This window comes from Zootoca vivipara, chromosome Z1 (genome assembly GCF_965207765.1).
Source record: "Zootoca vivipara chromosome Z1, rZooViv2.hap1.1, whole genome shotgun sequence".
In the NCBI taxonomy this organism is placed as follows: Eukaryota; Metazoa; Chordata; class Lepidosauria; order Squamata; family Lacertidae; genus Zootoca; species Zootoca vivipara.
In genome coordinates this window covers 1,618,237-1,644,372 of record NC_142583.1, presented here as the reverse complement: position 1 = coordinate 1,644,372, position 26,136 = coordinate 1,618,237, and the positions used below count along the sequence as shown (strand labels likewise).

Sequence of the window (26,136 nt, the reverse complement as noted above, 5' to 3'; positions counted from 1 at the left end):
GGTTCAAAATAAGTGAATTGAAATCAGAAACCTTTCGTTTGAATAAAATTAGGGGTGAGTTGCATCCGGTTTAATTGTTAAAAAATAACATCCAAAACATTCCTGCAACTTTTAATTAACGGATTTTAAAAAGAAACACAGAGGTTTTTAAAAAATCCAAACCAATGAAGCTTCTCTTCGGAAACGTGTTTCCAAATTCACGAAACGCTTGTCATTCACAAGTGGAGTTGCGGGTAGTTCTGTTTCTTATAAGGCTGGTCGGCTTACCGTGGGGGAGAAAACAATAAACATATTTTCTAGGCGAATTGTTGCGGCTTTTCAGAGTCCCGAGGCTGCAACACGACAGGAGTTTAACCATTTCCATGGGTCAAGTAAGCAGCCGGGAGAACGTTGTGATTTTAAAAACACAGTAAATAAACTGGGATGAAACACAAAGAAATCTAGAAAATATGCCAGTATTTGTCTAGGGAAGGAAATGGGGAAGAGAAAATACGAAAGAAAAACACGGACTTTCCCACGCTTTATACCGCCATCCTATGCATGCAATATTCAAAAGCAGTCCCCACAATCTGAAAAGTGTTAGCTAGGAAGCGTTGCCAGGGTTGCACAACCTGCTTCACAGGGCTGGGTAAACGAGTGAGGGAATGAGTCAATCTGGACTTGATGGGACTTACTTCTGGGTAAGGATGCTATGGGATTGTGCTGTTGTGCAGATTACGCCTGCAGTCCTGCGCGCTGTTACCGAAGAGTGAACGCCATCAGATAATGGGACACTTAAATTGGCGCCTGCCTTATCCTGGGTCAGATCGTTGATCTCTCTCGCTCAGTACTGTCAGCAGGATTCCTCCAAGATTTCAGGCTGGGGACATCCGCAGCGCTACCTGGAGATGCCCCGGGGGATGGACCGTAGGAGCTCCTGTTAGCGGCCCCACGGCTGTCAGGACGAGAGCACTCTTGCTAAGGAGGACCCTTCCGTCCGGTGTAGCAGGAGGTGCCGTAGGTGAAGCAGGGGTCAATTAAGCAGCCCCCTCGGTTTGGGGCTGAAGGCGGTGAGGGAATCTAGAAATAGCCTCAATCAATTCGACGGGATTGTCAACAAGAAGCACCTTTTTGTTGCTGGGTTCCTTGCTGCCCATTCTAGTTGCACTTTTTAATTGCAAGAATACAAACGAGAGAGAGAGAGAGAGAGAGAGAGAGGGAGGGAGGGAGGGAGAGGAATACCTTCCAGAAGGAAGACGGAGGGCGAAACACTTTTTTTATTCATACCCCCTTCCAATGAATGAGATTTCAAGTAGAGCAGTTGTTCCCACGGGATCTCCTCACTGGTGGGGAACTGGGAATCCGAGGGGCCACCGCCATAGTCCGGCCGGGTCTGACCGGTCCCTCACCAGCAGGAAGGTGCGCGCGGGAGAGACTTTGCGCGAAAGCGCGCCGAGGGACCCCATCTACGCGCCTTTCTCCTGCCAGTCGGCCACCACGTTCTGCGTCCCATTGTTCACTCGGGGCCAATCCGCGCTCGCCGTCTTCTTCTCGGCCAATCGCCTCCGGGGGCTACTGGAGCAGCCTGGTGAGGTCACCGCTCTGCCTCCTCCTCCTCCTCCCCCTCCCCCTCCTCCAGGGCTGGTGGGTGGTCTATGGCGTGCTGACGTCATGCTGCGTATGGGACAGAGCAAGCTGCCCTCCCTGGTGCTCCAGGGTTGGAATAGTTAGTTAGGAACCAGCAGGCTCCGGGGCTAGGAAGCCTTTTTTTAACCCCCCGCCCACTTTCTGAATCATAGCACTTTCCCACATCTCCTTCTGCATGGTGGATATTATTTTTCCTTATTCTTTCCTGGGTGATATGGGGGATCATTCCAAAAGTAAGTGGATCTTGTTCTTTCTCTCTCTCTCTCTCTGGTCGGGATGTTGTGCGTAAAGATTTGGGTGCATTGGAATGTAGTTTCCTGCAAGGGGCTTTGCTTTTGCGAAATCCCTTTCAAGGAGGGCGGGGAGAGGGCCAAAAATAACGAATATTGTAAAAGTGTTCTATCTATATATCTACGGCTATATATAGATATGCATTTATAAGCATAAATTTTCCCCTCTGCTTTACGCCACCGCTTGCCTTTCCGTTGTTGGATTCCTATCAAAACCTGGCAGTTGCAGAACTTGCTGCTGGCTTATTTTTAAACGAGCATGTTTTTATTCAGGGATTTGTCGCCCAACACTTGAACGATCCTCCAGAAAATTGTAGGGAGAATTAGCAATAACTATAAAGATAGCAATTATGATAATACAACGAAGTCATGGAAAGATTCCCAGATTCTCTTTCTCTTTTCATCATTTCTTCTGGGCGTATTAAATGCGTGGCCGTTTGCTTTTATTTTCTGCGGTGCAATCGGAAAACAAACAAAGTTATACGGGAAAGTGCAAAGATGCAAAATCCCCCGGGTTCTTCCGTTCTTATTTTTATCCCCTTGCTTTGCTGGGGCGGGGGCGTTGATTTATAAAAGAGGTGCCGCCGCAGCACCCAAACCTCTTGTCGTCACCGGTGCCTGATTTGGGGTTAAATTCTACGGCTTGATTTGTTTTGGTTTTAGACTGATTTTTTTAAAAAAAGGGAAAAAAAGAAAACTTGTTTCCCGCCACCCTTTCCAGAAAGTCCTGATGAGAGATTCTGTCCGTTCTTAGTGTCCTTTGCTCCTTTCCACCGGCAGAGAAACCCGGGATTGCCATGTGCGTGGGCTGCGGGAGCGAAATCCACGACCAGTACATCTTGAAGGTCTCCCCGGACCTGGAGTGGCACGCGGCGTGCCTGAAATGCGCGGATTGTAGCCAGTATTTGGACGAGACCTGCACTTGTTTTGTGAGAGATGGCAAAACGTACTGTAAAAGGGATTATATCAGGTGATGATGACCTCCTCCCCCTCTCGGAGCGGGACGCCCACCAAGCGGAAGAAAAACATGCGTAGCAAATCCAGTTGCACCCACGCTTCCCTTTCGTTTTCTTTCCTCCTCTTCGGAGCCTTTTTTGTTACACAGCCCCCTTTTATTTATTCGATTAATTGTTCGCAAATGTTTGCTTTCTTTTGGCAATTTTCTTCTCCCCCTACCCTCTCTTCTCTATGTTGTAGAAATCTTGCTTGCGGGGGGGGGGGGTGTCAGGCCACAGAGGATGGAGGGATTTTTTTTGGTCTTTGAACTCCGGACGGCCGGAAGTTCAGAGAAAGACTCGCCTGTGGAAGCGTCATTTTGCACAATCCTCTCTTGGTGATTTCCCACCCGACATATGCGATAAGAGCGAGACATTTCACATAGAGTTCGGAGGGAAAGCTGGGGATTTCATAGAATCATAGATTTGTAGAGTTGGAAAGGGCCCAAGGGTCATCTAGTCCAACCCCCCATGGAGGAATCGACTACTATCCTAAGCGGTGCCGCTTATTTGTTTTGTTTTTTTCCATTTCCGATCTAGGCTATACCAAGCTTTGCCTGGGTCAGACACGTAGGCCAGACAAATTCCTGGGCATCCTAAAGCAAACTCCAAAGCCAGCTTGGCAAGAAGGATGGCTAATAACCAGTGTGCCAATGAGAAGGCGGAACTGACTCTCCGTAACTCAGTCCGCGAGAGCCGATTCTTATTATTTTATTATTCTTAATTTGGCACCACTCATGTGCAATTTAGGTCTCTGTCTGAAGAGACTTGAAATCTAAATTGTTATTTATCATAGTATACCATAAGAGCTGCCGAGGAAGTTGCCCGTTATTAAGTGAGCGGCTTTGGCAGCCTAGGTCCCCGCCTCGAGGAGCTTACAAATCTTCAAATGCTTAATGATGGATACCTTTACGGATAGCGTTGAGTATCCCTAATAGCAGCCTTCCAAGAGGCTAGAGAAGAGGCCGCCCAGGCTGGTCCTTTCCTTATTATTGCTGCTTATTGTTAAATGAGCGGAGGGAAAAGCTAGGCTCCTGCCCGGAGGGGTTGCGGTGGTAATTGCGATCCAACCCGCGCAGCTCACCCGAGCCTCCATTGGCCGCCATGGGATCATGGAATGGTAGGGCTGGGAGGGTCCCCAAAGGCCATCTAGTCCCTGTAAGGCAGGGATCACAGTCGTCGGTGGGGTGTGTGGGTGTTTTGCTTGGGGATGGCGGGAGCCAGTGGTGCCCCTTTCCCTCCTGCCTTCCCCGCTGACTGCTGCCCCTTCTCCCTCCCTCCCTCCCTCCCACCCCTGCAGGCTCTTCGGCATCAAGTGCGCCAAGTGCGCGGCGGGCTTCAGCAGCAGCGACTTAGTGATGCGCGCCCGGGACAACGTCTACCACCTGGAGTGCTTCCGTTGCTCGGTGTGCAGCCGGCAGCTCCTTCCGGGAGACGAGTTCTCGCTGCGGGACCACGAGTTGCTCTGCCGCGCAGACCACAGCCTCCTCATCGACCGGGCCGGGTCAGCGGAGAGCCCCCCGCGCAGCCCTGGACACCTCCAAGGCGCCAGGCTCGCAGGTAGGCGGTCACCCCCAGCAGACCCCGAAAGCGGCTGGCCGTAGAATTGTAGAGCTGGAAGGGATCCCGAGGCTTATCTAGTGCAACCCCCTGCAATGTAGAAACCTCAGCTAACGCTCCTTCCCTCCCTCCCTCCCTCCCTCCCTCCCTCCCTCCCTCCCTCCCTCCCTCCCTTTCTTTCTTTCTTTCTTTCTTTCTTTCCCTCCCCCCTCCCTTCCACCTTTCACCCTGACTCCTTTCTCACTTCCCCCTCCGTTCCTTCGTTTCTGATTCTCTATTTTCTCTATCCACATCTCCACCCTCCCACCCGCACTCTGCATCTTCTAGCCTACCCGCTTCCCAACCACCGCAACAGCCGAGGGAACTCTTTCTGTCCTAGGAGTCTCTCCAGACAGCAGACCCCTTCTGGACCCTCCCATGCACTCTATACGCACGTGTACTGAGGCGCCTTCCAGACGAACAGATGAATTTAGCTTTAGGAGACCGAATGCAATCATTTCTGCTGTCATCAACCACTCAGGAGAGGCGCAAAAGTACCCCAGAAGGCGAACCAAATAGTGAAGATCCTTTGCCCCCCAAGCGCTTGCAAAATGGAGTAGGACAGAGAAAATAAAAGGAGGAAGCAAAGACCTTTTCTGCTTGGGAGAGACCGTGCCAGTGGGGGGACGGGGGACGGAAGGACTGCAAAACATCCCTGGGGAAAATGTTGAGAATCTTGCCACCTATCCAAAGTTAAAAAGGTAAAGGTAAAGGACCCCTGACCATTAGATCCAGTCGTGACCGACTCTGGGGTTGCAGCGCTCATCTCGCTTTATGGACCGAGGGAGCCGGTGTACAGCTTGCAGGTCTTGTGGCCAGCATGACTAAGCCGCTTCTGGCGAACCAGAACGAAAACGCTGTTTACCTTCCTGCTTGGAGCGGTACCTATTTATCTACTTGCACTTTGACGTGCTTCCGAACTGCTAGGTTGGCAGGAGCTGGGACTGAGCAACGGGAGCTCACCCTGTTGTGGGGATTCGAACCACCGACCGGCAAGCCCTAGGCTCTGTGGTTTAACCCACAGCGCCACCCGCGTTAGGTGGATTAGGAAGTTAGGAAGGAGTTATGTGTAGGGGTCCCAAACTTTTGATACTCTCCAGCTCTGGTCTGATGGGAGCCCCCCCCCCCACGCACTTGATCTTGCTTTTTTAAACCTACAGAGAAGTCATTAGGAGGTGATGGTGAACCCACTGACCCCCCCCCCCCAATCAAGACTTTGAAGAAAGTAGATCCTGCTCACTTCTGGGGAATGTACTGTGAGTGCATGCGACACATTTAAAGCACTCTCCTTAAAGAATTCCCAGATATTTTGCGGGCTCTGTGTGTGTGCTTTAAATGGTGTGCACCCAGACTTAGGAGTGCTGGGTGAATGGATTCTGCCTGAATCCCGTTCCTCCAGTCTCTCCCAGTGACAAACTTTTGTCCTAGTCCCCCCGCCCCTCAATTACACACGTGAAGAACAATGTAGGCAGGGGAAGTCCAAAATACAGGGGGGGGGAGAGAGCTTCCAGATTTTGTTGAAGGCGCTGGTTCACGTCCAGTGTTTGGGCCTCCTTGGACAGCCCCATCTCCGCAGCTGGGGGCTTTTTAGGAAAACCAGAGTGGGACCATATCAAACATCCCACTCCAGGCCTGGGCAGGGGGCTTCCCATCTGAGTGACGTCTCTGCCAGCGCTTGAGTTTATTCTAAGGAGCCTTGTGAAGTTTTATTGTGAATGCCCCTGGGCATGTGCGAAGTAACCCTCTCTGTTTCTCTCGCACACCAGCTGAGGGAACGCATCCCTCGGCCACTCAATGGAGAAAAGGGTGCTGCAGAAGAGAGTGAACCAGCAAGTCTGAAGCAAAGTTTATTTTCAGACCTAAACCCCCAAGCAGAGTTGATTCGAGTTGCCAGGCAGGCAAGTCCAACTGAATGGGGCGGGGGACTTGCTTCTTCAGGAAACAGGATCGCGGTGTAAACACAGAAAGTTGTGTCTCGCACTCACTTAATTTATTAAATTACAGATAACTCTGTTGCTCCACGCGGGGCGGGGGAAATTCCAGCTCAACAGCAAGGGAATTCCTTCCCGTGTGACTGTTGAATTAGTCCTAATAAAGGCATTGTTACCCCGCGGTTAGTTTTCGGAATTAATGTATACCATACATACGGTACGTACGCACACATATACTTCTCTTTTAGAATATTGGGATTTTAATTGCTTTTCACACGGGCTACTTAAATTTATTGCTTTAATGTATTTTTTGCAAATTGTCCTGGGATCTTAAATGATTAAGGGGAGGAGGCGGGGTTAGAAACAGACGAAAATATGTTTATTTTACCCTTCTCACCCTCAAAACATCGATGCTGTTCATTTACTCTCGATTTAATCAGAGCCCATGTATCAGGTTTGAAACATAAATTCAAGAACAGCGCCTGACCAGATTTCTTGTTATCTTTAAAACAAAAACACAAGAACAAAAATAGTTTTCAAAAGTTAGACATGATGGGGACTAATTTTACTATTCTTACAGCCCAAACATCCCCGGATTTACTTAGAACTAAAGTCCCCCTATGACAGCGAAGCTGGCTTTGCAACTGAACTGAGCTCTGAATCAACTCTGACGTTTACGCAGAAGGAAATTTCACTCTGCTCCATCTTGAGGCTTACTCTCTAGTAAGTGAATAAAACATTTCAGCCTCGAGTTCTCTGACGTTGGGTTCACTTACAAGGGAGCAAGCCAAATTCAATACAGTGAGGCTTACTCCCAAGTAGACATACATGCATAATAAGATTGTGCTGGCAATTTCTTAACCCTGGGACAGTTCCTTCCTTCCTTCCTTCCTTCCTTCCTTCCTTCCTTCCTTCCTTCCTTCCTTCCTTCCTTCCTTCCTTCCTTCCTTCCTTCCTTCCTTCCTTCCTTCCTTCCTTCCTTCCTTCCTCTCCAAACCACAGAAACTATATTGAGTTTTTGTAGTTTATTATTATTAATTATTTTTATCATTAATCATCTGTATGTGATGCATTGTACCTGTACGTTCCAAAGACCCGGGTTTAGAATACAGTAGTATAGCAATCTAATAAACAGATAAATAAATAAATGAATGATTTAGTTTTAAAAGCGTTGCGGTGGGATAAGGACGACGACGACGATTCATTTTTAAATACGTCTCTTAACATTTGGCCGCAAAGCGTCTGTCTGTTGGAGCCGGTTCCTCGCCCGGAGGTCGCGGCTACCAGGGTCGGAAAGTGCAGGCAATTCCGTTTGTCTCGGCTTTCCTCTCCCGCCGCCCGGTCGCCCCCCCCCCCAGCCCCGACATCTGTTTTGTGTGACATCGGATGCGTCTCCTTTTCACGCCGGGCTGTCGTCTGAGTCATTGTTGTGCTAAATCCCCCCCCGCCCGACCCCCTCACACGCGCACCTTTTTAAAAGGACATAAATATCCAAGGCCAACATTTGTTTGGGATTTGTTTAATAAAAATAAATCAATAGAATAATAGTAATAATTGCAACGATCGGATTTATTGGTCTAAACTCTCTCTTTGGCGTACCTTGATTTTTGCGCAGTCTGATCGATAGTGTGTGTGTGTGTGTGTGTGTGTGTGTGTGTGTGTATGTACAGAGACATATTTTGCGAAATTCAAGGCCGGCCATTCCTGAGACTGTCCAGTCCCTCTCCAACCCTCGGCTTGTACGTTTGAAATGACATCTTTAACATTATTTGGAGAGCCGGTGGGGGTGAGGGTGGGGAAAAACAAGACTACTTTATTTTAATTTAAACATGTTTCTTTCAAGTTGGTCCTTTTCTAAGATTCGTGGTTATTTGTTAGACTTGGCTAAAAATAAAAATAATGCAGGGAGCCCCTGTTCTTTAATTATTATTTTGATCTTCAATGGGAAAGCTTTGCCTGATGTGCCAAGGAGGAGACGGGGCTCCCGAGCGGTGGCGGGGATCGGGTTCGCTGCCTCTTGGTGCTCGGCGGAGCGAGAGGCAACCTCTCCGTTTCCTCCCAGGAGTGGAGCTCAACCGGGAGACGGGAGCCCTCTTCCAGTTGCAGCGGCCGCTTCGGGCCGGACCTGCGGGAACCGAGTAGCGGCTGGGACGGGGAGACTGCGCAAACGCTGCCCAATGGTCTCCCTACACCTTGTTGTGCGTTTTTTTGGGGGGGGGCGGCGGCATTCCCTCCCAGAGACTTAGTTATGGGGTGTGCAATTATAGTACAACTAAATGACAGTTTAGAAGCTGCACGTGTTGGTTTTGTTTTGTTTTGTTTTGTTTTGCGCCGCGTTTGCCTTCCCGGCCACGAGTTGAGAGCCTCTTCCTACTGCGCCCGCCCTTTGGGGAACAGGGGGCGGTGTAGTAAAATGCCTCTGCTGTCTCTCAAGGAGGAGCTGCCAGTCACTCCTCCCCCCCCCCTTCCGAGAAAGGGCTCAGTTTTGCATTGTTTTTGTTGTCGCTGCTGCTGCTGTTAATTTTTGGCATCAATGTGACCTTCGCAAAGTATAAGAAGGCAGGTTCACTACTAACTAATGATCTGCGAAGAACTAGGAAAAACAATGGCTTTATTAATTATTTAGTTATTTATAAAAATATATTTGTATACCGCTGCATCATATTATGATACAGAAGTATACAAATATTTTACGGTTTACAGGAATAAGAATATAAGACCATACAATAAGACCATTAAAATAAGTTATAAACATTAGCCAAAAATAGTTTTGAACATCTTAAAGAGCTCTCTAAGGCGGTGCATACACAATAAAATTGTAAATAAAACACATCTAAAAGCCACAAAGGGTAACCCAAGAGGGCTTCTCGTCTCCCTATTGCCAGACTTTTTGGGGGACATGGGGTGGCTTGAGCCCCGGAATGCGCGCCGTTGAACTAGCTGGGCGGGCGTCCCAACCTTTCCCCCGAGGGGCGCAATCTTCACTCCCCCCACTTCTGATCAGTCTCTCTCCCCCCCCCTCCCTTGTGTGGCCTGCCATCTTCCCCTCCCCGCAGATTCATTGCCCGGGCGCCAACCCTCCTTGCGTCCACACGTGCACAAGCAGGCGGAGAAGACGACGCGCGTGAGGACGGTGCTGAACGAGAAGCAGCTGCACACGCTGCGCACCTGCTACGCGGCCAACCCGCGGCCCGACGCGCTCATGAAGGAGCAGCTGGTGGAGATGACCGGCCTGAGCCCGCGGGTGATCCGCGTCTGGTTCCAGAACAAGCGCTGCAAAGACAAGAAGAAATCCATCCTCATGAAGCAGCTCCAGCAGCAGCAGCACAGCGACAAAGCAGTAAGTGCAGGGGGCGCGCGCAGAGGGCCCCCTTCCTTTACTCTGCATTTCTGAATAGCCGTCGCCCTCCGTGGGGCATAAACTCCGGTTCCGCATCTTTGGCGCATTGAAATAAATAGCTAGGTCTTTTCTAGGGGGTCGGGAGAGCCCCCCTCCATCTCGAGAGACCCAAGTCCCCAAGTCAAGGGGGAGGATTTCCTAGAGATTTCGGGGAGAGGATTCGAACTGGCTTCTTGACAGGCCTGATCCACCAGCACGAACCCACGCTTTGCATGGACGGTTTGAAATTGGCAGACTCTGCAATGAACATCTATGGATTAATTGGCGATAGGCTTCGCTTCCTCTCTCCAATCTCTCTCGATTTTGAAAGGCTTCAGCTCGCTGGCATCTGAAGATGTAGGAAGATAAATGTTGTGTACGTGACCGTTGTAGAATCCATTGCTACATCCTTATAATCTGGTCTAATCGGAGCGAAACTCAAATGTATATTTACAGGTTTCCAATTTCATCACAGCAGGTGGGGGGCCACAAACTGGTTTTTCTTTTTTTGCATTTCACATCCCTAGGTCCCCTCTCCCGTCCTGCTTAACACCCCTAGACACTCTCTCACACATAGTGTTTTGGATTACATTTTATTTATGTAGATGCCAGTGCGTTGGTCTTTAAAGTGCCACAAGACTCTCTCTCGTTTTTTGGTACAACAAACTAAGGCCCCCTTTCTCGAAGCTGGACTAGGAGAAGGTTTCATGACACCAGATCTCTTAATATATCCCTAATACAATGTGTCTCTAGACTAGAGCGTCCCTGGAAATGTATTCGGGTGATTTTTTAAAAAAATAATAATAATCGAAAGTTCTTTAAAAAAACGAAGTGTTTTCTGAGCAAAATCTATTGCTAAATTAGTTTAGTTCCGATTAAATAAGCCTGGCGCCCCATCTTAAAAATAGAGCAACAATCATGTTTTTGCTTTCAATATATAATCTATTTTTCCAGGGCGCTTGAAACCCACAAAGGGGCACATTAACAGATCCGGGTGTCACGAACAGTGTAATCCTAGCCGTGTGCACTGGGGAGAAAGTCCTGTTTAGTTCCGTGGGACTTATTCCCAAGTCCCAGGTAAATCAGGTGCAATCCTAACCCCATTTTACCTGGGAATAAGCGCCACTGAATTCGATTACCCAGCTCTACAATTATTTGATTCTCAGAAAGGTTCTCTGTGCGTAAACTACATTGAAATGAATGGGAAAGATGCAATAACTCTCAATGTGTGGAAATGTGGAATAATTACCCGGTGGATTTTGTCATTCCATCGATACTGTTATGTGAAACCATCTAAATGCATTCATTTATTGTTGCATTATAATAGCTGGAAGCTATACGCCGGCTCCCTCGGCCAATAATGCGAGATGAGCGCGCAACCCCAGAGTCGGTCACGACTGGACCTAATGGTCAGGGGTCCCTTTACCTTTACCTTTTATTGTTAAAATGAAGTATATATATAAAAACACAACCACCATTTCACCGCTTTCCCCTTCTAGAATAATTGTTACTTTTTGGCTGTAGTGAAATTGGCGAGTAGAGGGATGAGGGAGAAAATATATGGCTGTACATTAAGACTTCAATGGGCTTTGCCACGTGCCTGTCTGGGAGTAAGGCCCGTCCCCGTTGAACTCAAGGGCGCTTACTTCTAAACAGACGTGCAAACGGGTCTCTGTGAAACGGACGAGCTCGAGGTCCCTCGCTGGAGAGGAGAGAGAGGCTCGCTCAGGGTAAAGGGGACAGATTTCGGAACCTCGTGCACTTCGCTTTCGTTTTCACGGGAGATGGTTATCGGCATAGCAGGGAACACGTTGCTCCTGGAATGTTATCAATCATACTGTTTTTATTATTGATTAATTAATAATTACCCCGGTGGCATTAAACATTGCATTTTCCCTTGGTGGTTCACCCCCAACCCCCAAATATTTTTAATTGGCTTCAAAACCATGCTCATGGGCGTTGTAGAGAATGACAGCAGGAAGCTCCAGCCCTGAGGGTAGACACGTTATAATCTTAGGGATCTTGTCCGGAGGGAACCCTCTTTTGATTGGGTTTCATGCAAAACCTCCAGGCAAGCTCAAGCAAATGAAAAAGAATGAGAAGATAATGCTATTTTAAACTGCTTCTTGGCTTTTTCTCTCTGTCCAGAGCAATTGTTAGTGCCACCACCCATATAATTAAGGGTCTGCATAGATAATGTCATCATAAATAAATCCTATTACTTTTAATAGATTAAAATAACATATTAAAATTATGTTTGAAAAATGAATTCAAATTTAGCCCCCACCTCTTTTATTGGCCAATTAAACTCTTTTGAAAACTACTGTATATGATTGAGTCAGGGTGGTGTAGAGGTTAGGACTAGGACTGGGAGAGATCAGGGTTCAAATCCCCTTCTTGGTCAGGAATCTCACTGGGTGGAGTTGGGGGTCAATCGCTGCCTCTCAGCCCAACCTACCTTGCAGGGTTGGTTTGGGGCATTAATGAGGAGGGGCAGAACCATGAGTTCCTTGGAGCAAAAAGTGGGATAGAAATGCCAGTGAATAAACAAACTTTTTGCTCTTTCCTATAAATAACTGTGTGAGGCATAATAAAAAAATTCCTTCAGTAGCACCTTAAAGACCAACTAAGTTTTTATTTTGGTATGAGCTTTCGTGTGCATGCAGATGAAGTGTGCATGCACATGAAAGCTCATACCAAAATAAAAACTTAGTTGGTCTTTAAGGTGCTACTGAAGGAATTTTTTTATTCTGTTTTGACTCAGACCAACACGGCTACCTATCTGTGTGAAGCATATTTGATCTGGGTAAGGGGTTTGAGGTGGGGGTGAAAGCCTTGAGAGGAGTGGGGTCAGGAAGGCGGGCAGGAGACTATCTTGAGCATCAGAGGTGGAAGTGTTGCATAATTTCTTTAGAAACCAAATCATTTAATGTTCATTCCATTACTGCCACAGATCAAATTGAGAGAGGGAAGAGCACTTGCTCTCCTTGTGGGATGTGGAAAAACCAACTGCTGCCCTTCTGGAAAAACATGTGATTGATGGTGAAGCCAGTTTTGTTATTAGAAAGGATTTGGATTGGGGCAGGAGGAGAATAAAGAGAAACTTTCTTTCACTCTACTCCCTCCTTACTGCCAGATTTTGTAGGCTAATCCAGCATTAATTAATGATTAATTGCTGATTAGCCCCTCCCCCATTTGGGTTTTTCCACTTCTTTCTGTTGGCCATTCTTCCTGGATTTGGAGCACTTTGGAAGAGAATTCTCCTCCCCCCTAACCTCACACATCCCTTTTGCCATCATAAGCAGCTGCAAGTTGGGGTTTTCCAAAATACACCAGCCTTTCATCTGAGTATCAGTGGGTGAGGTGGGGGGGTTTGAGGTGGGGCTCAGTCCAAGGCTTTGCAAAATACCAAGTACGTAATATGAAACAGGAGATTGTCCCTGAACATGTAAAGAGTTCTTGCTACTGAGCAACCATTAGTCAGCCCCTTTACACTCAGCATCTGTAGGCATGGCTTATCACAAGGGTGAGCTAAAGGTAGAGCAGGATCTACTGATAATATCTCTGAGGTGACTTGCAATGAATCTGAAAAAGTTTCTGACAACATATATGCACATACCCTAGCCTTTCCATGGGTGTTTTGGGAGTGAGGTGGGAAGAGACTCCCATAGATTGATTTCTCACTACATATGAGCCTGAGAAATTGTTTTGCTTCATTGTAAAGTATTGGGACTATATAATTTTTAAAAAGAACCAGGGTGATTTGCTCTTATCGATCTGTAGCGCATGGTTGGATGTGACATTGGGACATGATGATGCATCCAAGTCTTTTATCTGTCACTGCTGCCAGATTCTTCCTCTGGGGGGAACAGGTGGGTTTGGCTGAGTCTTTGCTGACTGTTGCTTTCTTTTCTCTCCTTCAAAAGAGCCTTCAGGGCCTGACTGGGACCCCACTGGTGGCCGGCAGCCCAATCCGCCATGACAGCACTGTGCAGGGCAATGCAGTGGAGGTGCAAACCTATCAGCCCCCCTGGAAAGCACTCAGTGACTTCGCCTTGCAGAGCGACTTGGACCAGCCAGCCTTCCAGCAACTGGTAAGGGACCGGGAGAGTGGGAACACACAGCCAAGAGGACCAGGTCTTCCTTTGAGCCAGCTTTGGAGCAGAGTGGGGAAGGCGCACCTTTGTGGCCCTTGTGGCTCAAGCCTAAGAAAAACATCACCACCTACTCCCAGACTGTAGGTGAACAGTTGAGTCCTCCTTAAATGCTGTGCCCTCTACCACACATGGGGACAGTCAGGTTGTTTTGGGGGCACAGGTAAAGCCACGTGGGGCACACAGCTCTGTACTGCAGCTCCCTGCACTCAGGCCCAGCATCTTCCACCTGAGCCAGCTGCCTCACTCTGCCTCCTGGCTCGGCTGGCCCTCCTCATTCCCTTGACACCCAGATCACCTCCCTGACTGGGACGCATCTCCTAAGCAAGCCTGCTTCAAACCAAATTCTCCTTGGTGTTGACTCAGACTTTTGGGGATCAAAAGGAGGTTGGGAGGACGGTGGTTGACAGCCACAACACAAGAACCCCCCATGCTTTGTACTGCGGATTAAGCACTCTTGAACAATCACTACACTCTGTATAGGATGAGGATCATTGTGGACATAAGTGGGAAGATGGAGAGGGCAGGAATTGAGACCCCTTTAGCACTTTTTCCTACTTTTGTGTGATGGGGAAAGAGCTCTTCAAATTGTGCTCATGGTAATCATTGTGTGCTAAGTGATCTTGAGTGCAATCTCACCTGTGCTAGTATGTTTGAAGTATGTGCTGCTTAAAAGAAATTCAAACTGGCCCTCTGGGTTTATGTACGTATGTGAACAGGTACCTAAGTTTGGGTTCCCATTGCAACATCAGAGAATCCTTTAATGATTTGTTGGAGTACTTGCACCATTAGTTAAAAAGGGGTTAGGATGGAGTTGTATCAAGAACCGCCCCAAGGCAGCATCACCAAATGTGATCCTACGTTGGCATCATGAGCAGATGTTTAGGATTGTGGTGTAAGATGCACTTACCTGTACATTTGGTGCAGAGTCTTCAGGCAATGGTAGATGCCTAGACAAAATGGGAAAGGGGCACAGCCCAGCAGTAGGGCATGCAGAAGGTCCCAGGTTCAACCCCCAGCATCTTCAGGTAGAGCTGGGAGACACTGTCCTATCTTGCAACCCTGGGCTGCTGCTGCTGCCAGTCAGCGTAAACAGTACTGAACTAGGTGGACCAGTGGTATGAATAAGGCAGCTTACTGTGCTCACAGAACTGTGTGATGAAAACATTGCTGGGATGTATTTGAAAGAAAAGCCTTATCATTACCTGAATACAACAGAATAAGGTCATGTTAATGCTTGAGGAAGAGGGATAATTTTGGAGTGAAAGAGACGTAAGTACAAAATGTCAACTCTGTGTTGGACTGAGGCTGCAGTTTTGTCAAATACCGTACTTAGCACAGGCACACTGAAAACGTAAAGGTTAATTCACTTCAACTTGCCTGTTGAGCAGGCATAGGCAAACTCAGCCCTCCAGAAGTCTTGGGACTACAACTCCCATCATCCCTGACCACTGGTCCTATTAGCTAGGGATGATGGGAGTTGTAGTCCCAAAACATCTGGAGGGCCGAGTTTGCCTATGCCTGCTGTTGAGCATGGAGCTACTTAACACCTTGCTAAACTATGCCTACTGCTGGTGAGCTCAGGGTCCTGGGTTCAATCCTGGCATTTCCATGTAGGGGTGGGAAGGATTTTTGCCTGAGGAGCCTTCAGTGTACCCTTCAGTGTAGACCAGTGTTTCTCAACCAGTGTGCCTCCGGATGTTTTGGGACTACAACTCCCATCATTCCTGACCACTGGTCTTGCTAGCTAGGGATGATGGGAGTTGTAGTCCCAAAACATCTGGAGGCACACTGGTTGAGAAACACTGGTGTAGACGGTATTGTGCTGGATGGACCAGTGTTCTGATTTGGTATATATCAGCTGGCTATGAGTGAATTGGCCTCAGTTCATCAGCTGTGATGTTTTGCTGCAATGCCAAAACTGCAGCACGGGATTCCAGTTTCCGTTGTTAGGTGTGTCAGGCTAATGGAAATGAACAGGCTTAAAATAGAGTTGTCCTCCTGCTGGACCATAGCTCAGAAGTGCTGATGGGAGGCCCATGAAACTGTAACGTTAATTACAAAGGAATCCTGAGGAATGTATGCACATCGAAGGGTTCTCCCCCTCCTAATGCATTCTTTCCTGTATCATGATTATGCTTTAGAGGATAATCAAAAATGAATCTGGTGCAATATTTAGTTAAGATAATGGAGAATTGAGACGGGTGAGCTGCCTGCATAATTAAATGGTCATTTGCTAGAAACGGAAGTGCCACTAAATGAAATATGGGTCTTATACATCAGTTTATGAAATATGAAGCCCGGCTCTGCATAGCTGCCACTGGAGCATTGCCTAGACAGAGAGGAGTGTGCAGGAAGTCTGTCAAATTCCTTACAGAACAGTTTCCTCTTTGCAGGAGAAAGGCTCAAGGGGGCTCTGCAACTGGAGACCGTGAGTGAAAGCATCATAACACCACTTTAACAGCCATGGCTTCTTCCCCAGAAACTGGGAACTGCAGTTTCTTAAGGGTGCAGAGAGTTGATAGAAGCCTCCCCTGTTCCCAAGAACTACAATTTCCAGAGTTCATCAGGAAGAGGGATCAGCTGTTAAACCTGGGAGAAGCAGACCATTTGGATCCCTTCCAATCGGGATTCAGGCTTCACCATGGGACTGAAACTGCCTTGGTCGCACTGGTTGATGATCTCCGGCAAGCTAGGGGAAAAGGTGAGAGCTGTTTCCTAGTTCTACTGGATCTCTCAGCGGCCTTTGACACCATCAACCATAACATCCTTCTGGACCGTCTAGAGGGTTTGGGAGCTGGGGGCACTGTCATGCAGTGGTTCCGCTCCTTCCTCCTGGGCCATGTTCAGAAAGTGGTGGTGGGGGATGAGTGTTCAGACCCCTGGGCTCTCACTTGTGGGGTGCCTCAGGGTTCCGTTCTCTCCCCCATGCTTTTTAATATCTATATGAAGCCGCTGGGAGAGATCATCAGGGGGTTTGAGCTGGGTGTTCATCAGTATGCGGACGATACCCAGCTCTACCTCTCTTTCAAATCAGAACCAGTGAAGGCGGTGAAGGTCCTGTGTGAGTGCCTGGAGGCGGTTGGAGGATGGATGGGGGCTAACAGATTGAGGTTGAATCCTGACAAGACAGAAGTCCTGTTTGTGGGGCACGGGGCAGGCAGGTGTGGAGGACTCCCTGGTCCTGAATGGGGTAACTGTGCCCCTGAAGGATCAGGTGCACAGCCTGGGAGTCATTTTGGACTCACAGCTGTCCATGGAGGCACAGGTTAATTCTGTGTCCAGGGCAGCTGTTTATCAGCTCCATCTGGTACGCAGGCTGAGACCCTACCTGCCTGTGGACTGTCTCGCCAGAGTGGTGCATGCTCTGGTTATCTCCCGCTTGGATTACTGCAATGCGCTCTACGTGGGGCTACCTTTGAAGGTGACCCGGAAACTGCAATTAATCCAGAATGCGGCAGCTAGACTAGTGACTGGGAGTGGCCGCCGGGACCACATAACACCGGTCCTGAGAGATCTACACTGGCTCTCAGTATGTTTCCGAGCACAATTCAAAGTGTTGGTAATGACCTTTAAAGCCCTAAACGGCCTCGGTCCAGTATACCTGAAGGAGCGTCTCCACCTTCATCATTCTGCCTGGGGACTGAGATCCAGCGCCAAGGGCTTTCTGGCACTTCCCTCGCTGCGAGAAGCCAAGTTACAAGGAAACAGGCAGAAGGCCTTCTCTGTAGTGGCACCCGCCCTGTGGTACACCCTGTGGAAGGAGAACTTGCTAGAGTAAAGAAGGGAAAGTGTTTTGTGCAGCCCAAGGGCCACATTCCCTTCTGGGGGCCACAAGGCACTGCTAGGCAGTGCAAGAGGGCCCAGTTGCTATATATTCACACCCACCTCTCTATCCCCCCAAGTGGCAGGATCACGCCACAGTCAGGCAAGAGCACTTGACGAGTGTGCAGAGCAGGGTTGGGGTGCAAGCAACGTGGCCTGAGAACAGTCTTGAGGGCCAAATAGAGATCTTTGGGGGGTCACATTGGGCCCCAGGCCAGAGGTTCCCTCCCTTTGTGATACAGTATGGCAAGTTATCTGAATGGGTTGGAGAACACCCCAGACATCTAAATCCAGGGGTATGTCTGCTTGATAAATCTAGCCTGTTCAAATGGACTGAATCAATGTTGTTGGGGTGGGAGGGAAAGACATTGTAGAAATCCTCAATTGCTCTGCAAGCCTTCCACAAAACCACCTGAACAGAGCTCACAGACTACCAGCAACCCACAGACCAAATTTTGTGAACTTCTGACCCTACGCAATAGGTGTGTTTAAGGAACAGTGCTTGAATTAATCAGTTCAAATAATTTCAAGCACTGCCCTTTAATTGCACCATTTGGTGAGCGAGGGTGATCTGGCCACAACTGGAGAAACTCAGGTGGGGAGCCTCATGAATTTTGTTAACGGCCCCCGACTTTCTCCCCATAATTTGAGTCCTTTTAGGAAATATATAGTGGCACACCTGGCATTTGAATAATGAAGAGTTTGGGATCCTGACAGTTTGGGAGAAGGTTCTATCACTCGCAATATTCCTTGGAGAGCCCTTTTGCGCTTGTTCAGTTCCTTTTCATTCCACTGGATTGTGCTCTAAAGCAGCGTGCTCCTGCTTTTCATACCAAGCGCATGAAGGGATGTGAATAGACGTGTATAGATTTATTAGAGATTATCCTTCCTTCCTTATGTTTGTGAGTTCAGCAGAGTGCATCCCTTCGTAGCTTAAAAGTGAAGCTTAGATAGGTTTCTTGTTGTTTAGTCGTTTAGTCGTGTCCGACTCTTCGTGACCCCATGGACCAGAGCACGCCAGAGCACGCCAGGCACTCCTGTCTTCCACTGCCTCCCGCAGTTTGGTCAGACTCTTTTTTTTATTATTAAGGTTAAAATATACTTTATTGGAATTATAAATTAAAAACATACATCATTGATCAAACAAAAAACAAACATATCAGTTATTCCAAACAATACATACAAAATCAAGATCCTACACAGTTAGCCCCCTCCCCCCCTCTGACTTAGAAGAGACCACAAGGGCCATCCAGTCCAACCCCCTGCCAAGCAGGAAACAACATCAAAGCATTCTTGACATATGGCTGTCAAGCCTCTGCTTAAAGACCTCCAAAGAAGGACTTCCATCCAATACCTTATCAGCTTCTGTCCTAAAGCATTATTTCACTATGCATTTCGTATTCTCTTCTATTTCTTTGTACCATTTTATACCTTTTTGTCTAATCCTCATACTTTCCCTCTACCTTCCTTCATATCCCTTAATCTAGGCACGCAAGCATATCGTCTTTCGAGCAGTATTTTGCCAAATAGTCTTTGTAACATTTCCATTTGTTTTTCAAATTTTGCTTCGATTGATTCCTTATTGTTGCCATTAATTTTGCCATAAATAGGAATTCATTTAATTTGCAAATCTAATCTTCTTTCGTTGGAACCTCTGAATCTTTCCATTGGGCTGCTATCACTACCCTGGCTGCAGAACTGGCCTATAAAAATACCTTTTCCATTCCTTTCGATATTTCATCATCTATTAGACCTAACAGATACACCTTGGGCTTTTTGGTAATCGATCTTTTCAACATTTTTAAAATTTCTTCATGTATCGATTGCCAGAAATTTTTAATTTTCTCGCACTACCACCACATGTGGATTAGAGTTCCTATTTCTTTATTGCACTTCCAACACAGATTGGTTTTTGATTTATATATTCCGGCAATCTTTACAGGCGTTAGGTACCAACAATAATGCATTTTAATAAATTTTTCTTTAATATTATATGAAGCCGTAAATCTGATGTTTCTTTCCAAAATTTTTCCCATTGCCCAAGATAGATTACCGAATTGACATCCCTTGACCATTTTATCATTATTTCTTTCACTGCCTCATCCATAAAATCCCAATCCAGAAGATTATATGTTTTTGACAATAATTTCTTTGTGTTATGAATCACTTCTTTCTCAAATTGGAATTTTCTTTCGGAAAACCCTTTTTTTGGTCTGCATTAAATATACTTGTGAGTTGAATATACTGCCACCTATCAATCTCTAATCCTCTTATTTCATCAAAAGGCTTTAATCTCTACTTATCCTGATTTTCCTCTACCAATTGTCTATAAATTGGCCAATTCTTCTTTGTATTTAATTTTTTCATTCCTAAGGCTTCTATTGGTGAGCTCCATAATGGTGTCTTAGATTCTATATACTGGTATCTTTTATATTTATTCCATACTTTATATACGGCCCCTCTTATAATATGGCTGGTGAAATCTCTGTGTACCTTGACTTTATCATAATTCAAATATGCATGCCAGCCAAATCTGCAGTTAAAACCCTCGAGGTCTAGCAACTTGGTTTTCTCCAATCTAATCCATTCCCTTATCCAGACCAGACATTCTGCCTCATAGTATAGCTGCAAATTTGGTAATGCCAGACCTCCTCTATCTTTCCTGTCAGTTAGCAATTTTTACTTCACTCTAGGTTTTTTCCCTTGCCAAATAAACTTTCTGATGTCTTTTCTCCATTCCCCAAAGCATTAATCCTTTATTATAATTGGAATAGTCTGAAACAAATATAACATTTTTGGCAAAACATTCATTTTAATTATTGACACTCTCCCCAATAATGATAGCTGTAATCTATTCCACCTTTCCATATCCTTTTTTTATCTCTTTCCAAATTTTCTCATAATTGTTCTTAAATAGATCAATATTTTTCATCGTTATGTCTATCCCCAAGTATTTGGCTTTTTAAACTATTTTTATTCCCACTCTCTTTTCTAATTCATTTTGATATTTTTCAAATATAATTTTTATCAGAAATTTAGTTTTTTCCTTATTCAATTTAAATCCGGATACTTTGCCAAATTTCTTTATCGGCAAGGTGATGTTTCTGCTTTTTAAGATGCTGTCCAGGTTTGTCATTGCTTTTCTCTAAATAAGCAGCCGTCTTTTAATTTCATGACTGCTGTCACCATCTGCAGTGATCATGGAACCCAAGAAAGTAAAATCTCTCACTGACTCCATTTCTTCCCCTTCTATTTGCCAGGAGGTGATGGGACCAGTGGCCATGATCTTGGTTTTTTTGAGGTTGAGCTTCAGACCATATTGAAAGGTTCTTTAATTCCTCCTCACTTTCTGCCATCAAGGTTGTGTCATCAGCATATCTGAGGTTGTTGATATTTCTTCCAGCAATCTTAATTCTGGCTTGGGATTCATCCAGTCCAGCCTTTCGCATGATGAATTCTGCATATAAGTTAAATAAGCAGGGAGATGGCCATGTTCAAGTATATAAAAGGATGTCATATGGAAGAGGGTGAAAGGTTGTTTTCTGCTGCTCCAGAGAAGCGGACACGGAGCAATGGATTCAAGCTACAAGAAAGAAGATTCCGTCTATACATTAGGAATATCTTCCTGACAGTAAGAGCTGTTCGGCAGTGGAATTTGCTACCAAGGAGTGTGGTGGAGTCTCCTTCTTTGGAGATCTTTAAGCAGAGGCTTGACAGCCATATGTCAAGAATGCTTTGATGGTGTTTCCTGCTTGGCAGAGGGTTGGACTGGATGGCCCTTGTGGTCTCTTCTAACTCTATTATTCTATGATTCTATGAGACAATATACAGCCTTTCCCAATTTTGAACCAATCAGTTATTCCATGTCCAGTTCTAACTGTAGCTTCTTGTCCCACATAGAGATTTCTCAGGAGACAGATGAGATTAGGTAGGTTAGCTTTAGCTTTTTAGTTTAAGTAATCCAGGATGCCTTATGGCAGACTGGATTCTCCTGGTATTCCCCCCTTAAAACAATAATCATACAAACATTATTGTAAACGGTAGAAATAACATTTACTGACTGCACGTTTCTGTTGCAGAATAACAGATACAGCAGCTTTGTTCAGACAGACTTAAAATGGTAATTCAGTTAGATAAACGTAAAGGGACCCCTGACCATTAGGTCCAGTCGTGACCGACTCTGGGGTTGCGGCGCTCATCTCGCATTATTGGCTGAGGGAACTGGTGTACAGCTTCCAGGTCATGTGGCCAGCATGGCAAAGCTGCTTCTGGCGAACCAGAGCAGCGCACGGAAACGCCTTTTAGCTTCCTGCCAGAGCGGTACCTATTTATCTACTTGCACTTTGACGTGCTTTCGAACTGCTAGGTTGGCAGGAAATTCAGTTAGATAGATATGCTAAGTTTAGCATGTCTGAGCAATGGAGCTCAGACATGCAGGTTGTTCTCACCTTTCTAACTTGGTGCTGAGATGAAGAGGTAAGAGTGAAGAGAGGCCAAAGACCCAAGAGGAAGTTTCCAGCCTCCCCCTGTCAGGGCACAGAGGGAGTGTCTCTCTCAGAGTTCTGTCTAGGAAACTTACAGGAAAACTCTGTGATCTTCAGCTCCTATCATGTGCCTGTCTAGCAAACATGCATTGTTGGTTTGAAGAGACTCTGGCAGGTCCCCCCTCCTTCTCAAAGATGGGCAAGCCCTAACTAGGCTTCGGGAAGGAGGACCCTGCCAGAGCCTTATGCTTCCTTACCCAGCTTTGGGAAGGCAGCATGAGGGCTGGGGGAGTGGGCATCAAATGTTGCTGAGTGCTGCCAAAAAAGTTCTCGAGGGTCACATGTTGGACCACCTTGCTCAGCATCAACTGCTCCAAAACACTTTTTGATAGAATTCAAATCCACTGTATCTTCTAAGCAGCTTCTCATTTTGCCTTCAGCTGTGTTTCAGTTTGCCCTGGTATCAAGGAAGGGGTTGGCAATATTAACTGATACCCGTTTTCGGGATGAGCTTTTGGGGGATGGGTACCATAGCATCTGCTTTGCATGAAGGATATTAAAATGGATCAGGTAGCACACTTTGGGAAAGGCTTTCTCTGCCTGAAACCTTGGAGAGTTGTTGTCGGAAGGAGTAAGCAATACCAGTCCAGAGGGACAAATGGTCTCACCTGCTAGAAGACAGAGCCTCCTATGAGTTAAGTTTAAAAAACTAAAGAACTGGAGCAAATAAAGTGCACCCATTGCTGTTCCTATTTATAAATTCCTGCATCCTTTCATCAATAAATATTCTCTGGGTGGCATAAAATCATTTAAACATAAAAAAATAAAAATTAAAGTGAAAGAGCAACAGAGACAGCATAGAGCAGATTACAATCTGAATTAAACTGCCAAGCTCCCTGCGTGAATAAAGACATGTTCACCATTACCTGGTGTTACAAAGACCATAGAAAAAGTGTTGGCTGAGCCTCTTTGGGCAGTCTCTGTGGGATGAGTTTTAATGCAATTAAATTGGAGTTTATCCCTCCAGGCACCTGCATGTGTGGGTTAAACAGAGTTTTAAAATCCCATCCTTGGAGCTGTAAAATCTTGTTTTGAGCAAGTCCTGCTACAAAGTAAGTTGGCTTCCCCATTCTTACTCCACTTAACAAAAAATCAGGCAGCAACTCACTTTATATTATATACATTGGTTCACAGCAATGGAAGCAGTAAAAACTATGCAGGCAAAATGCTTACAGTAAAACCAGCTCCAGCGAGGGGAGGCATGTCTGCTTCTAATGCTAGTCAGAGGAGGGGAGGGGCAGGAGGTGCTCTCTGTTTTTCCCTCTCCAGGAGAGCAGGGCAAATGGAACCACACCCAGCCCTCTCTACTAATTGCATTTCTATGGGCTGTGTGTCTGCCTCTCAGCAATACAGCTCTGTGATATTAGCGCCTCCTCATGCTAACCAGAAGAATATGCATTTGTTAGGTTTTGCGGCTCATCTCCCATAGTCTGTTCTATAACTCAGGTCACCCCCCTTTGCATCTGCCAGCTCCCCTCCCCCAGTGGCATGTGTCCCCCAGAAGTTCTTCTTCTTCTTTGGCGATCACTCAAAGCTGAGTAAGATTGTCTTCCATAAACACGGTTTTAACAATGGGTCCGTAAGTGACTGTGGAGGCCGGTTCTGGATCCACACATCCTTCCACAGTGGGGACATTGTTTTCCAGGTAGGAGTTGATCACGGTGTGGATTTGCCTAGCGTGCCTTCCTCTTAGCACGTTTCTCCCTTGTGTCCTGAGATCGAGTTTCTTCAAAGCCCATGACATCTTTGCTAAAGGCTGTTCTCCAACTGGAGCGCTCGCAGCCCAATGTTTCCCAGTTGTCAGTGTTTATACTACATTTTTTTAAGATTTGCTTTGAGACAGTCTTTAAACCTCTTTTGTTGACCACCAGTATTACGCTTTCCATTTTTAAGTTCGGAATAGAGTAGTTGCTTTGGAAGACGATCATCAGGCATCCGCACAACATGACCAGTCCAACAAAGTTGATGTTGAAGAATCATTGCTTCAACACTGGTGATCTTTGCTTCTTCCAGTACACTGATATTAGTTCGCCTGTCTTCCCAAGTGATGTGTAAACATTTTCGGAGACGCCATTGATGGAATCTTGCGAGGAGTTGGAGATGGCGTTTATAAGTGGTCCATGTTTCACAAGCATATAGTAGGGTTGGTAGTACAATAGCTTTGTAAACAAGCATTTTGGTTTCCCTGCAAATATCCCGGTCCTCAAACACTCTGCACTTCAATCGGGAGAAAGCCGCACTCATAGAGCTCAGGCGATTCTGGATTTTGGCATCAATGTTGGCCCTTGTGGAAAGGTAGGAGAAGTGATCAACATTTTCCAACGTTACACCACTGAGTTGAATTTGTGGCACTGCAGAGGGGTTATTTTGTACTTGTTGGTGCAGCACTTTGGTTTTTTGGATGTTGAGTGATAGGCCAACTTTTCGTAAGCTTCTGCAAAGATATTTAGGGTGGTTTGGAGGTCATCCTCTGAGCATGCACACACTACGTTGTCATCAGCATACTGAAGCTCTATGACGGAAGTTACAATTTACAGTGTCGAAAGCCTTAGTCAGGTCAATAAACGCCTTATACAGGGGTTGGTTTTGCTCTCTGCATTTTTCTTGATGCTGTTGAGCGGTGAAAATCATGTCCACTGTCCCCCTAGAAGGCCGAAAACCATTTTGGGATTCAGAAAGGGTCACCTCGGATATTGTTACCAAGCGGTTTGCTAAGATCCTTGCAAGAAAGATGGGCACCACTTGAGTAATCCCCAACCTTGTCCCCTCTCTCTCCACAACCCACAGGTCTCCTTCTCAGAATCCGGCTCCTTGGGCAACTCATCTGGCAGCGACGTGACCTCCTTGTCCTCTCAGCTCCCTGACACCCCCAACAGCATGGTCCCCAGCCCGGTGGAAACGTGAGAAGAGCCTCCTTTTACCACCCCACCTCCCCATGGACTTTCGCATGCTCCTGATCCCTGCATGAGATCTCCTGAGCTCCGAGCAAACTCAACTCTTTAAATTATTATCTTTTATTTAAAACCCAGCTCCCCGATCATGGCTGTAAGCGGCACCCGCGTCTGGACTGCACCGCCCTCGGGGAGCAGAGCAAGACTCCCGAGGGATTCCGTGTCCCCACCCTCCGTGAATACCTCTGGATTGTACTAGAATGACTTTCCTGACTCATGTAATGGTAGCTTTAGAGTACGTTGGTTTTTTTATTGTTTTTTAACAAACAAACAAACAAAACACTTCATTTGGAAGAAGCAAACCTGATCGTCTTGGAATTGCCGGTGCCATTTGCCACGCTATGCCAGGAGCCTGGACAAATCTTGAACTCCTTTATATTTGTTTGCTGGCCCTGGAAGGGGGGGGAATCTGTCTGTCTGTCTGTCTGTCTCTCTCTCTCTCCCCCCCCCTCCAAGCCTGCATGATTGCTGGAAAACTATCTGCAAGACTTAAAGTATTCCCCCCACTTCTCTTGCCAATGTTAAATTATCTTCTGGATGGAGGTGAGGTTTGTTAGGCCATTGCAGACCAAAGTAAGTTATTGTTATTATTATTTATTGTTACAGCAGATGGTAAAATGGTTGGGATTGATATTTTGATCTTAATAATAAAAACGAACAAATACCTGATGAGAAAGTGCTGGAAGTCTGTGTGAATCATTGCCACACAGGATCAGAAGGCTGGGATTAAGGATCATCACTGCCATCAGATATGGAGGCCACATGAACATTCCCTGTGTGTGTGTGTGTGTGTTTGTGTGTGGAATGAAGCCATCTTAACACGGAAGAGTTTCCCCAGGTCA

The 26,136-nt window shown here is 46.5% G+C and overlaps 1 protein-coding gene across 1 annotated transcript; it reads left to right on the top strand.

Annotated features, from left to right (window-relative positions):
- Positions 1–1,725: 1,725 nt before the first annotated feature.
- On the top strand, positions 1,726–25,967 carry ISL2 (ISL LIM homeobox 2). The gene is made up of 6 exons (XM_035113196.3): positions 1,726–1,859; positions 2,697–2,886; positions 4,212–4,471; positions 9,498–9,781; positions 13,747–13,914; positions 25,131–25,967. The coding sequence occupies exons 1-6, from the start codon at positions 1,802–1,804 to the stop codon at positions 25,245–25,247; spliced, it is 1,077 nt and encodes a 358-aa protein (XP_034969087.2). The 5' UTR covers positions 1,726–1,801; the 3' UTR covers positions 25,248–25,967.
- The last annotated feature ends 169 nt before the right edge of the window (positions 25,968–26,136 follow it).